Here is a 14071-nt window from a genome sequence, read left to right on the forward strand (position 1 = left end):
ATAGGAAAGACCCGGAGCGCCCGAAGGCTCCAAGATAAAGAGCTTTTCGGCTCAGATGCTCTGCTCTGGCGGAACCCGATTTTTAGCAAAACCCGTTGTAAGTGAGATACGCCTACCCTAATTTAAATATAACTTATATTTAAATATAATATTGTTATTATGAACCTATAAATAAATGTTATCAGTGATTCAAAGTCGTTATACTGATTGAACTACTTAAGGGAGAGGTGTCTAGAATGGTCACGTTGGGTTTGGTTGTTGGATTTCAAAAAAGCTATATGCCGAAATGGTCCTGCCTCCCAACTGTCCTGCCTGGTTGATCCTTACTTGATAGATCATGAAGTAGACTCTGAGTTAATGATGAATCTAGACTAATAATTAGTTGTAATAAATATTAGACTAAAATCTAGTGGTAATAATACTAGGTTTCGTCGAAAGAAATCATATTGTTAAGAAGCGAAGTGCTGCTCAAATTTCGAGTCGTTGCTTTAACAAGTGAGTGCATAGTCACTTTCATATTAAGCATAGATATGAAGTATTTTATATAAATTACATGATATGTGTGCATATTTTCTGAATACTTGTTGTTTATGCTGGATGAAAGATTTTATACATGTTTTTAATGATTTAAACTGTATATGTATTTTATATCTACAAAATGCGTTAGGTAAAACATGGGTAGATGTAATAGTTGGGTGTGATGAAATACAATGATGAGAGTCCTCGACATTGATGATGTTTCCAATCATCTATTGGAGTATAGATGACAACCACAAACTTTTCTAGACAATCCAGTGGAACGCTAGCAGGCTCGCAACCTGTAGGTGTTTGTAAATGATGTTTTCACCGTTGTACTCCATCCCCCTAATGGTTGCCTTACAAAAAATTATTGCTGAGGAACCTCCTTTGCAGTAGTGTCTATCCTGATGAAAATCCTTAGGATACGTCCCTTGTGATAGAGGTTTTAGGGACGTAAAATAAGGATAACGGGAACGGGTAATCGGGTTGTTTGGTTTGATAAAATTAATAAACTTATTTATTGTGGGCTGAAAACCCTATGTGCTCATCAGGCTCCCAAGCCTGACCTACTCAGTTTCTTGTATTATAGGTAGTGGCACAAGAGCATAGTTGGATCACTTGATAAGGGATTACGGATTATAGGCCAGTAGATATAAATAAATGTTGTAAGGCCTATGCTGTTCTGTTTATGCTTTTGATCTGTATAGAACATGACGTCCCGAGGTTTTAATATAATGAAATACATTTCTTCGAAATGCTTTGATAAATCTTTATCATATTTATCTTTTGGGAACAAATTCCGCAATACTTTTCTTTAAAAGGTTACTAAGATTTTCAAAACAAAGCATAAACAAATCGGACTTTTTTGGCCGTGAAATAGGGATGTCACATAATCCATTAAGCCTTTCATTCTAACTTCTCTAGAAGCCAAAGGGACTCCAAAGGTCCATAAAAATGATTAATTGATGGATATGTATGCCTTATGTATGTCCTCCATCTATTCTAGGTCAAAATTTAGAGATTCTACCCAAAATTCTTATGTATGGATCTAATAGACAACCAACTCCTAATTCTGAATACTATCGTACTCAAAGTACCCTTAGAAAGTATAAAGTTGCCAACTTTATGTATTCCTTCCTTTCAAAATTGTTTGGGCATGAAGCAAATAGGGCAAGAACTTAGATCTAACCACCTTAAGCAATAAAGTTTGAGTCTTTTCCACTTATAAAGGTCCAGAAATAAGATGAGATGATGATGATGATGATGTTTCCTTGCAAGCTTCACCAATAGAGAACCTTCTTCTCCTTCTTTCCTTCTTCTTCAAGCCAAGAAATTCTCCAACCCAAGAATCAACTAAGGAATTAAGGTTAAGTTTTTGTGAGGTAAAAGGGTGTTGGAGGCTAATAATGAACCCTAAAAATGACTTAGATGAGCTTAATATAAAGGAAACCCTAACAAATCATGGCCTTGGCTACAACAGTTCTCACATCGTGATCCCTTATATCTCACATCATGAGATTGGCCGTGAACATAATTTACATATTTACCCTTTTCAAGGTGACCACTCAATGGTCGCATTGTGATACTCGATTTTCTCCAAAAATTAACCTTTTGACTCCTTGAAACCCTAAATCGATCCATCTCGGAAAATGGGTGTTACAAAGAAGTCATCAAGCAACCTCTTCTCCACCTCCTTGTGCATATTTTGGAATTTTGTAAGTCTCTAACTCCTCACCTTGTTGATTCATTCCTTCTAGTGTTATGCATGGGATATTGACCCCCATTTCTCTCACTTTGACCTGGTTTGGGTAATTGACATGCATTGGACATGCATATCCACAAAGAAAGTATTTTTATGAAGCTTTTGAGTACAAAGATGCTTTCTGGAAAGTATGAGTGTTAGACCTAACAGATTAAGAGCTTAATCTATTAAGATGTTTAGGCTAGTTCCCACTGCGTAGTGTATACCTCTCCACGACATGGTGGCAGGTTTCATCTGTAACTGTTTTGTCGTGTGGCTACCACGGCGTGATTCATGGTTGGCAACGATGTGGTGGCTAACCGTTGATCGTTGACTTTTGGGCAAGGTATTAGTTTTAGTTAGTAGACTAAGACTTAGCCTTATGTGATTAATTATGTGGTTTGTAGTATAAGGTTCCCGACCTTGTGAGTAGTGGTGTAGTCTACTTTCTTTTTTGAGGTGAGACTTCTCACTATACTACATATAATGCTAAAATGTCTTTGTAAATCTTGCATATATGTTGGGTAGGGATTGTTATGTATGTTGGGCGGGGCCCATTTTGTATGTTAGACGCGGCCCATTATTTATGTTGAGCGGAGCACATTATGTAAAATGGACGGGGGTCGTATTGGTATGTGGTATTTTGGGGAACTCAGTAAACTTCATGCTTAGGGTTTAAAGTTTTGTTGTTCTAGGCACTTTTAGTAGCAAGGGGAAAGAGTCAGCTTCATTGCACTACATCCACCTATGGTTTTTGTATCTTATGTTTTTGGGATTACTATGATGTTTTCATAAAAACTACGAACTCATGTTTGGGTTATTTGACTTATGATGTTTATGGAATGGGCTTTAGTACTTCAAAAACAAAAAAAAATTCTTAGTATTTTTGGGATGCTACAAGTTAGTATTAGAACCTGGTTTCAGGGATTCGAGCTAGCACGGGGTGCGTCTGGATTCAAACTAAGGGTTTATAAAATCTTTTTACAAGAAAATAATTTCAAAAAGGGTTTGTAAAAAGAAAAAAGGTGTGATGCATGCAATTTACCATGGCTCAAGTAAGTGTTTCCAGAATACCCGTACATGAATGTTAAGTATGTTATTATATGAATTGCATGCTAGAAGTTAGGCAAGGGATCTGCTCAGGTTTCATGCTAGAATGCTTTCTTAGGAGAGATACCTTTATGCCTGGTATGTGTATAGATTATTAGGGTCTATTCTGATAATGAAAGATTATTTGATGAATGAACTAGGGTAATACATGTAACTTCCGCAGATTCGGGGTAGACAAATAAAATATAATAAGCGATAAAAACAACTACTTGATAGAAGATTATTTAGGATAAATAATCTTAACCAACGTTATAGTATATGTGACAAGGATTCCATACATTTAAAGAACTCTGAAATTTGACTTCGTATGAAGAAGTTATTCTTCTTCGAAACTTCACAATTTAAGCAACAAGGCTATGTGTATTCTAAATAATAGATTTTAGATAGGTTGATTATTAGCCAACGCGACAAGGCTATATGTATTGTAAATAATGGATTTTAGATAGGTTGCTTATTAGCCAAAGCAATCTAAAAGAAAGTTGTAGTAACCATAAAGCTGGGGGCACATATATAGATAATGTTTGTATCTGACTTCGTAAAAGGAAGTTATGATTTTTCGAAGTTTCAATGCAGTAATGCGGACACAGAAATCGATATTTAAATCGGTGGATTGTTAGCTGAAACAATCCAAATGTGAATTGAAGATCTCATGAATATGAACCTGTCGATTTAAAGATAGTGGAGAATAGAGTTTCTGATCGAGGTCGTTGTCTCGGTCAAAAATAAACCTCACACATACACAAGATAGCTAGGGTAAGTAAGGATCGAATCCACGATGAGGTTGTAGTCAAACTTTGTGTTAAAATAGTTAACGAAAAACTACTAGCAATCATCATGAAAAAAGATTAAAGCAAAGATTAAACAAAAAGCTTGGAAATTTATTAATTAAAACGAAAATCTCAATGAGAAAACTAGAGTACTCCTAGTTCAGTTATGGATAGTTTAGATTCACACCCTTTCTTCCCTAGAATCCAAATTGAATTACTTAGATGCAATTGGGGTTTATTATCATGTAACACATAATTTTGGGCACATGATATGTTCATTCAACTAGTTGTCTTACTTTCTATGTCTAAAAGGATTAGGAACAATTAGCGAACTAGCAATAAAGTGTCTTACAACTACCTATTACGATATTAAGTTCCAATATCATAATTTGGAATAATATGTGTTAATTCAATCACTTATCTTTATTTCTAAACTAATTGAACTTGGAACAAATGATGAATTGACAACAAACTATTTTAATTATGACATCAAACAATTCATACAACCCAATTTCAATCATTATTGCCAAAAGCTTATCATATGAAATGTAAAATAACAATTGAAATTAACTAGAATCAAGTAATAATCAAGTGTGTTCATCCAAAAGTCCTAAACATCCCCAGAAGTAACCCTAATAATTTAGCCTTCCAAAAGTCCTAAACATCCCTGGAAGTAACTCTCTGAAGACTATTCTCTAGAAACATATATCACTTGATCACACTTCCCTCACTGAGGTTATTCGTGATCGTACATAATACCATGATATAACTAGAGCTTCCCTTCGAGAGGTTATTCTCTAGTTGTATCCATTACTACTACCACACTTCCCTCTGAGAGGTTATTCGTGGTCTAAAATACATATATCACAAAGTCCACATAATAAGTAAGTTCATGAGAACTCACTTGCCTTAAAAGATAATACGGAAATCCACAAACTCAAGCTGGAGGTATCAAGTCTTCCTCAAGCTAGAGGTATCACAAAGTCCACATATAAGTAAGTTCATGAGAACTCACTTGCCTAGAAGACAATATGGAAATCCACAAACTCAAGCTAGAGGTATTGAGTCTTCCTCAAAACTTACATGATAAATAACCTTGATTTAATAATTAAGTTGAAACAAGTATTTACACTTTCTTGTGAAGTCTAGGCCTATTAAAAGCCAATATATGAGAAAAGACTATTTCCACTCCAAGACCTAGTCCCAAAATAGTTGACTAAAAGTTAAACTTTGTCAAAAAGTCAACTATACCCATCATTTTGCCGCGACCAAGACATGATCACACCGCTAACCGCTAGGCGAAAAAATAGTCGCAATTTGCTTGAAAGTCGCGACGCTACACAAGCTATGATCACGGTACGAACTTTGCAGATCAACCACCTTTCAACCAAGTCTTAATCTTTTAAGACTTAGGCTCAAAACCTTCAAAACTCATCAAACTATAGTCTTAATGCATAAAGTTTCCAACTTTACCCAATTGAATGTCCTTAACATCATCAATCCAATTCTAGGTAAAAAAATGGGACCAAAAGATCATAAACTCACGCATGGTCCAAATGAAAACTTGAACTTCGTATCTTCTCACCACAATGGATCAAAACATAAAATTTCAACCAAACATTATCCAAACTATTAAAACAAGTATAAAACAATAGATATGGACCTAATAACTTATAAGGCTTCAAGCTTAAATATAGGTATAGAAGGTGCTCAAAAAGTCTAAATCTAACTTGCTTCCTGCTTTTCTTCTCCAAATGCATACTCTCCTCTTTCAAGGTACATAAACATGCATGATAAATTCAAATATCATAGAGAAAAACCTAGACATCATATCCTTAGTTTGAATTGGTAAGTATTTATCCCGTAAATTAAGGGATAAATACACTAATTATATAAGGATAATTGTGATACAAAATCCCAACCAACTCCAGCACATACAAACGTCTGATCCTTCTTCGTCCCCTTCTCTCTCTCTCTCTCTCTCATGGTTTCCTATTTTATTATGAGTTTTAAAGATCTAGCTACATTGTTTGGTCATTTCACAAAGATCCAACGCCTGATATGTCTTGAATTTTGGACAGAGGTTTCCTAACATCCATACCAACGTTATGTATGGTTGGATTATCGATATCACCTCTGTAGGCTTCGAAACCTTTGTTCTGTTTGTTTGGTAGACAACATCATTTTCTGGGTTTGAAATTGACATTAAGAAAGAGGAGGGTTGTTGTTTTACGTGGTCATTGTCTCGGATGCGACTATAGGGGGGGGGGGGGGTGTTATCCTTTGTGATTTAACTTATCCAAAATCCATGATGGACGATAATGATTAAAGTTTTTGTTTGTTATTGCTCCCATTATTATTTGCTCAAAATAATCATAACTTAACGTAGGGGTGCGTATGTGGCGGTTTGGTTCAATTATTAGCCAAAACCAAACCATAACCATTGTAAGTGGTTAATGCATTTCGGTGCCGTTGGATATCGGTTAATATTGGTTTTGGTTAACGGTTGTAGTTGGTTAATGGTTAATATCGGTTAATCATAAAAGTCCAAAATGATATAAAAAAAAAAACTTTGTAACAAAAATCGAAAAACATAAAGTGCATAACTATAAAAAGTGAATGATTGAGTGTGTATAACTATACTAATCTGATAGAAGATTTCGTATCCCATATAATTTTTTTAAAAAAAAACCCTCTAGAATTTCAATTCCTAATATAATTACATATCACATATTTAATATTATATTATATCAAAAATATTTACTAATATTATTAGTTCGGTTCGATTCGGTTTATAGTAGTTCAGTTTTAGATGAAAACCATAACCGAACCATATGCATTTGATTAATCAAAATTAGAACCTGCATCACATTTTTTAGTAATGATTCAGTTAAAATGGTTTGATTATATCGGTTAATTTGGTTTTGATTCAGATATTCGGTTAATGTGCTCACCCTTAAATTGACCCCATCTTTCGGACACTTAATAAACTCAAATTATAATTATGCCAAACGTGTAATTAGAATCACTAACATTATTTAAGTTTACCAATAAACATGTCTTTAAAAAATGATAAACATATCTCAAGATGCAACTTGCTTTGTATTCGAATATCTATACACATGAAACGAGGTAATCATTAATACTAATTAAACTGGTTATTATGCACCTCAAAATTCGTAATCATATTTAACAACTCTATCATTTGTGACCATATTGTAATCATATTTAACAACTCTATCATTTGTGACCATATTGTAATCATATTTAACAACTCTATCATTTGTGACCATTTTGGACAAACCAACTATCACTCCTTTTTTGGAATAAATCATCACAGTAATACTGATAACATAACAACATATCGTAACTTTAATATAATTTTTAACAATAATTTATTATTCTAATAACTTGTAAATAATAAATTACTTAGATTAATAAAAATAAAGTAATTAATTATTCCACCAATCAAATTGAAGCGCGATGGAATACCACCCACACAATATCGACCAAATTGAAAAAAAAGTTAAACGAAAAAAAATCCTTATCTCAGTTATTCCATATCAGCCTCAAAATATTAAAATGCAATTTCACTCATTAAAATAAAATTTCTAAAGAACCCAAAAAACTTGGAAAATATGTTGGCGAAAGAATCGCTTCCTTCGAGCTTCGATCTTCCCAACGAGGTCTTGGAGGTTTTACCTTCTGATCCATTTCAGCAGCTCGATGTCGCTCGCAAAATCACCTCCCTCGCTCTCTCCACTCGTGTCTCCGCCCTCGAATCAGAGTCCTCCGACCTCCGGCAGCAGCTCACCGAGAGAGACGCTTTCATCGCCGACCTTCACTCTCAGCTTGATTCCCTTGACTCTTCTCTGTCGCAAAATCTCCAAAAACTGTCCCTTGCTGATCAGGAAAAGGTGAGTTTTGTATACTGAGAATGAGAAATTCATTTTGTAATCTGTCGTTTACCTGAAGGGAATTTTTGGTTTTTTAGCTTTAAGAAGTTTGGTTTGTTATTTTAGGAAAATCTGTTGAGAGAGAATGCGTCGCTGTTGGAAACTGTTAATAAGCTCAAGCGTGATGTTACTAAGGTATATCAGAAACCTAAATTCCTTGCTTAATTCATGTGTTTCAAGCTCTTTATTTGATTTCCATATTGAATTGGAGTGATATTACAAACAGATTAGCGAGTGATTTATTTGGTTCTAACTTGGCTTCTTGGAATTTACATGGTTTTGTTAAGCTTTATCTACTTTCTACAGTTTATGCTGATTCTTGCTATTTTTGGATTGAGAAATCGGAAAGCTAGTAAAGGAAATACCCACATTTTCCTTATACTTGCCAACACTTTTCACATGAGAAGCCCCATTAAAATTGCAATGTTTCTTAAAATATCAATCCATTTATGCTATAATTAGTGTGGTTACTTCTTTGATTAAGAGGCTAAAAGTAAAATGGTAGAAAAATATTGTTTTTGCTATAATTATTGGATAACATTGGTCATATCTCATACCCAAAATCTTGCTAATTTGGGGGAGTTAAGTTGAAAAATGTAGAAGAATGCTTTTTGAGATTATACAGTTATTTATTACATCAATGTTTATCATTTTGTTGAGGGTGTTATTCAAGATAATGCTAGCTTTCTTTGAAATTAGTTTACAATTGCAATAAAAGAAACGGAAAATTACCAAAAAGCATAATTTACTTTGGTTATTTTACCAATTTAACCACTTAACCATTTTTTCTAGTGTGATTAAACCATTGACCTTGTACTTTCGACTAATGACTTTTATTTTGGACTCGTATATTTGTTTAATAAAATGGTGAAAGTGCATTGTTTTTTTTTTCCCTTTCTGATCCTTCAACTAAATCATATTTGTACTTTTTGCAGTTGGAGAGCTTTAGGAAGACTCTCATGATGTCACTTCAAGATGAAGAAGGAAGTTCGGTAAGTAGTTTCTATAATAAAAAGGTCTCATTATGAAATATAATAATTTTGAGATCCATTTTCAATCAGTTTACACATTAATGCTTATTTGTTTATATATATTTTGTGAGACTACTACAGACAACAGGTCCTCCGGTTGTTGCAAGCACTGTCCAAAACCATTCAAGCATATCATCTCAAACGTTTTCTGGAGGTCATTTGATCTCTTGCTCTAATTTAAATATATTTTTTTTGAGTTAAATGCTAATAATATCAACTTACTTCACTTGATTTGTTTATTATAGAAACTACCCAATTATAGCAATGTCATCCGATTACCAATCAATGTTCATTCCCATAATTGGTTATGGATTTTAAAGTACAATGCCATAATTAATAAGAATAAAATTGAAAGTATAATACTGTAATAGAAAGATATGAAAGTATGATGCTATAAAACACAAATAAATGCAAATACGTTGCTATTTCTTGCATTTATCCCTTTTTAATCGGAAGAAAAGCTTTATTTGACAAAAAAGTCGATCTAACGTTTTCCAGAAGACGAGGAAACCATGCCACCTTCAAGCACTTCATCGATCAAGAGCCAGACCTCAGACATACCAAATTCATATCACGATGAACCTGTGAAGGAAGGTAAATAACCAAAGTACCTAACTAAGAAAATGACCAAAATACCCTCCATTAACTCCTCTTTTTGACATATACTTTATTTTTATCCATAATAGCAACATATTTATATTTATATTCTTTACATGTAACATTAACATTAACATACTTATATTTGTTTACCAAAAAGGAAATAGTGTTTTAGTTATGATATGTTTTTTTTTCAGCCTCAAGGCCTCGCATACCACCAAGCCTTTTGTTAGCATCCCAAACAACCACACCTCGGCTTACACCTCCCGGGTCCCCACCAACTCTCTCAGCATCTGCTTCCCCAACACGAACACCAAAACCAGTTTCTCCAAGAAGACACTCCATTGCTATTACATCCTCACGACCATTTAATGATGACAACAAATCTTCTGTTTTTTCATCTGCAAACTCAACCCCATATGGCTCGATGTCAGGTACCTTTTTAAAAAAAAAAAAAAAAAAAAATCCATAATATTAGCAATGTACTTACTTTTTCTTACCTATAAAACCGTAAAAAACACTTTCAGGAAGGACTCGAGTAGACGGTAAAGAATTTTTCAGACAAGTCAGGTAAACATGTTCAATTTTAGTGAAAATAACTTTTAAGATAAATCAGTTTGTTGTTATAGACTTATAGTAATTAACTTCTCGAATCATCAAACGTTGTTATGAAATTATATATATATATATATATATATATATATATATATATATATATATATATATATATATATATATATATTGTTGATGTGGACATATGACATATGACATGGGATGTTCATTGAAACAGTTTCATTCAATGGCAACCAAGTAATCTGAAAACGTTTGAAACATCTACCCTAATAAATAAAGATAATTTTGCCAAATGTCAACTTCTTATTAAATTTGACACATGTCATTTTCTTATAATTTTAAAATTATTTTTTTCCACTTGTTATTTTTGTATTTTTTTTTCTTTTTTATTCAATTTTCACCTATTAAATGTTACATCATAGTAATTAATGTGAGTTAATGTATATAGTAAACCTTCCATTTGTGAATGCTTATTTCTATGAATATATTAATGAATTCCATTTGTGAATTTATATTAATTAGTTTTATCAGTATAGATTAATTAAGACAAATTACATAAATGGTCGTTGTGGTTTATTCTATTTATTGTATTTATTTCGAAAGTTTACTTTAAAAAATAGTTAATTTTTACACATTCATATTCAACACGCTTTTTTAAAACATAATAATAATTTTTTTATTAGTATAGATTGAATTACTTATTCATCAATTCATTTATATTTTTTTTTAAATTTTACTGTAGAAAATACTTAATATTTACACCTTATATTTAACTTTTTTAATCAACCCGTGTAATACACGGGTTTCACACCTAGTTATATAACAAATTGGAAAAATGTTACTTTCTTGATGAGGGTGTTTCGATAACCTGCCATGTCATATGTCCACATCAGTGCCATGTCAAAAGTATTTAATATTTCATAATAATGGAACCAAAAAAAACAAAATAGAACAAAACTGAAAGTTGAGTGGTGTAACCTGTTAAAGTTTGTTAAATAAACCTGTCACGTCAACAAAAACATATAAAGTTCTTAATAATGGAACATTTTGTTTTTCACAATAAATATAATAAAATTAAAGGGTTGAGTGGTTGAACCTTGAAAAAATGTTTGAGGCACCTTGGTGGAACAAATATGAAACTTGGTTACTATATAATGACAATCCTTTTTGTTTTTGTTTTTTTTTTTTTCATCAGGAGCCGATTGTCATACGAGCAATTTGCTGCATTTTTAGCAAATGTGAAGGAGTTAAACTCTCAAAAGCAATCAAAGGAGGTATGTGTTTTCAAGCCATTGTGTGTTTTTTTTATTTCATTTATATATATATTTTCTAATTATTTGTGACTATTTTACTTTTAGGAGACTTTAAGGAAAGCGGATGAAATTTTTGGACCAGACAACAAGGACCTTTATGTTATATTGGAAGGGTTAATCACTCGTAACTTCCATTGATCCAAAAATTATGCTCTAACTATTTGCACCATTTTGTATATTGTTTGTTTTTTGATGCATTTGTTGTATAATACATAAGGTTAACTACAATGCATCCAATCTTAAATGTATTTTTTGTTGTAAAGCAAAGCATTGATTACCATGCCATCATTGACTGGGATAGTCTTAAGTCTTAACTCTTAAATGTCTACGCTCATTGCACATCCATCTTTAAAAGGGGGAGCCTAGTGTTCAATGTTAGCTACATATAGTCTTATTTGTTTCTATACATGTTGGAGTCTTTCTCTTCTTAAGGAATTTATTTATTTATTATATATATTTTTTGGAGAAAATATTATTGGACCACACACTGAGGCGGAGCTACATTGGGTCGGAGGGGGTACAAAATTACAATGTTGGTCCCTGTTGAGGTTTGCAAATCAACTATGAAAGCCTTTAAGAGTAGAGGGTGTGTTCGTGGTTTGTGCCACCTTAGCCGCGCACACCGATCCCAGGCTGCGGTTTTGTGCGCACTACGGTTCGAGAGGACCACGACTCGTGATTGGGTGTTGAATGTTTGACCGTTGAACGGTCCTCTTTGCGCATTAATTTTTTTTCCCTTCCTTTTTGCCTTTGTTTCCTATATATGCATATACATTTCATTTTTTTTTTCAAACAACACAAACCCTTCTTTCTCAAATTTATTAAAAAAAATCACCAATCTCTTTCAAAAAATGCCATCTTTTTCATCTTCTGAAGAATTTCAGATTAATTTTGATGCTGTTGTTGTGTGTGCTCAAATAGCGGAATAAACATACGATGCTTTATGCAATAATGCAGCTAAAAGTTCTCAATGGCGAACGCGAAGATATATTTTCAGAAATCGTAAAAAAGCCAACCAACGTTTGGTATAAGACTATTTTCAAGAGAATGCCACTTATCAAAGTACTATTTTTGTAGACGCTTCAGAATGTTCAAAGCTTTATATGAACGTATAGTTAAAGATGTAACGAGAGAGTGCTGTTTTTTTCAACAACGCTATGATGCTAGAGGTACACCCGGTTTCATTCCCTTACAAAAATGCACGGTCGCACTTCGTTAGTTAGCATATGACATTCCGTCTGATGCGTTATACGAAAGTTTTAGGATGTCTGCTAGGACCACACGAGATAGTCTCCACTATTTCTGCAAAACTGTGATTCAATTTTATGGTCCAAAATATTTACGTAAGTTTACCCCTAATAACATCTTGCAATTGCAAGCTCATCATGCTAGTGTGCATGAGTTTTCTGGAATGCTAGGAAGCTTAGATTGTCTCCATTGGGCATGAGAAAATTGCCCTACGTCATATCATTGACAATTTACCCGAGGTGACTATGGTCACCCAACGGTCATACTTGAAGCAGTTGCATCACAAGATCTGTGGATTTGACATGTTTTTTTTTTTTGGTTCCCCTGGTTCGATTAACGATATCAACGTTCTTAACTGTTCACCTATATTCAACAACATATATGATGGATCTGCACCAGATTCTTCTTTTGAAGTGCGTGAAACGTCATATAAATATGGTTATTATCTGGTCGATGGAATCTATCCCGAGTATGCTGTGTTTGTTAAATCGTTTATGTGTTCACATAATTCTAGACAAAGAAAATTCAAGAGAACTCAAGAAAGAGCTAGGAAGGATGTTATGTGGGCTTTTGAAGCTCTCAAGAAACTATGGTTCGTATTGAAAAAACCAACAGTTAATTTAAGCGAGGAAAAACTTCAAGAAATCATGTATGCATGTCTCATACTGCATAACATGATTATTGAAGACAAATGAAGAGCGATATGTGCGTTTGAGGAGGAAGAAACCATACCAGAGACACAACCAATAGAAATTGGTGGCGAAGAGTATATGAACATGAGAGCAGAGGTACGTTGCATTGAAACATTTCACAATCTTTGCAATGACTTGGTGGAACACATTTATGGGGATCAAAACATTAATATTAATTTGGATCCACCGGATGACTCCGAAAACGAATTCTCGGAGAGCGACTTTATGTAGTTTGCTTTAGCTATTTTATTTTATTTTATTTATTTATTTATTTATTTTTTTAAGTTTCTATGATTATTTTAATGTCATGTGTGTTATTTTTTATTTCTATTTTTATTATTATTAATTTTATAATGCAATGTAATGTTTTTTGAATTTTCAATGTAATGTGTTTTTTTTTTTTTAATTTTCAAGTAATGAAAAATTATGACTTTTATTAAACAAGAAGTTTTATTAAATTAAAACACTTCCAAAAAATAAAAATATAAAAATAAAAGTGTGACACCACTCCCTTGGTGTGACAA

General features: G+C 33.1%; 2 protein-coding genes across 3 annotated transcripts; both read left to right on the forward strand.

Annotated features, from left to right (window-relative positions):
• The first annotated feature begins 7726 nt into the window (after positions 1 to 7726).
• Positions 7727 to 11989, forward strand: LOC144997697 (PH-response transcription factor). 2 transcript variants are annotated; one of them, XM_078957569.1, is made up of 9 exons: positions 7728 to 8054; positions 8160 to 8228; positions 9029 to 9085; positions 9206 to 9278; positions 9623 to 9718; positions 9919 to 10155; positions 10249 to 10291; positions 11490 to 11568; positions 11653 to 11989. In XM_078957569.1, exons 1-9 carry the CDS (start codon positions 7776 to 7778, stop codon positions 11743 to 11745), a joined length of 1026 nt encoding a protein of 341 aa, XP_078813695.1. In that variant the 5' UTR covers positions 7728 to 7775; the 3' UTR covers positions 11746 to 11989. The 2 variants fall into 2 exon arrangements, with proteins under 2 accessions (XP_078813696.1, XP_078813695.1); XM_078957570.1 differs by lacking the exon at positions 9623 to 9718 and having other exon boundaries at positions 7727 to 8054.
• Positions 11990 to 13100: 1111 nt separating this feature from the next.
• On the forward strand, positions 13101 to 13550 carry LOC145045574 (uncharacterized). The gene has a single exon (XM_078993894.1). It carries the CDS (start codon positions 13101 to 13103, stop codon positions 13548 to 13550), a length of 450 nt encoding a protein of 149 aa, XP_078850020.1.
• The last annotated feature ends 521 nt before the right edge of the window (positions 13551 to 14071 follow it).

This window comes from Lactuca saligna, chromosome 5 (genome assembly GCF_052625555.1).
Source record: "Lactuca saligna cultivar CGN05327 chromosome 5, ASM5262555v1, whole genome shotgun sequence".
Classification (NCBI taxonomy): Eukaryota; Viridiplantae; Streptophyta; class Magnoliopsida; order Asterales; family Asteraceae; genus Lactuca; species Lactuca saligna.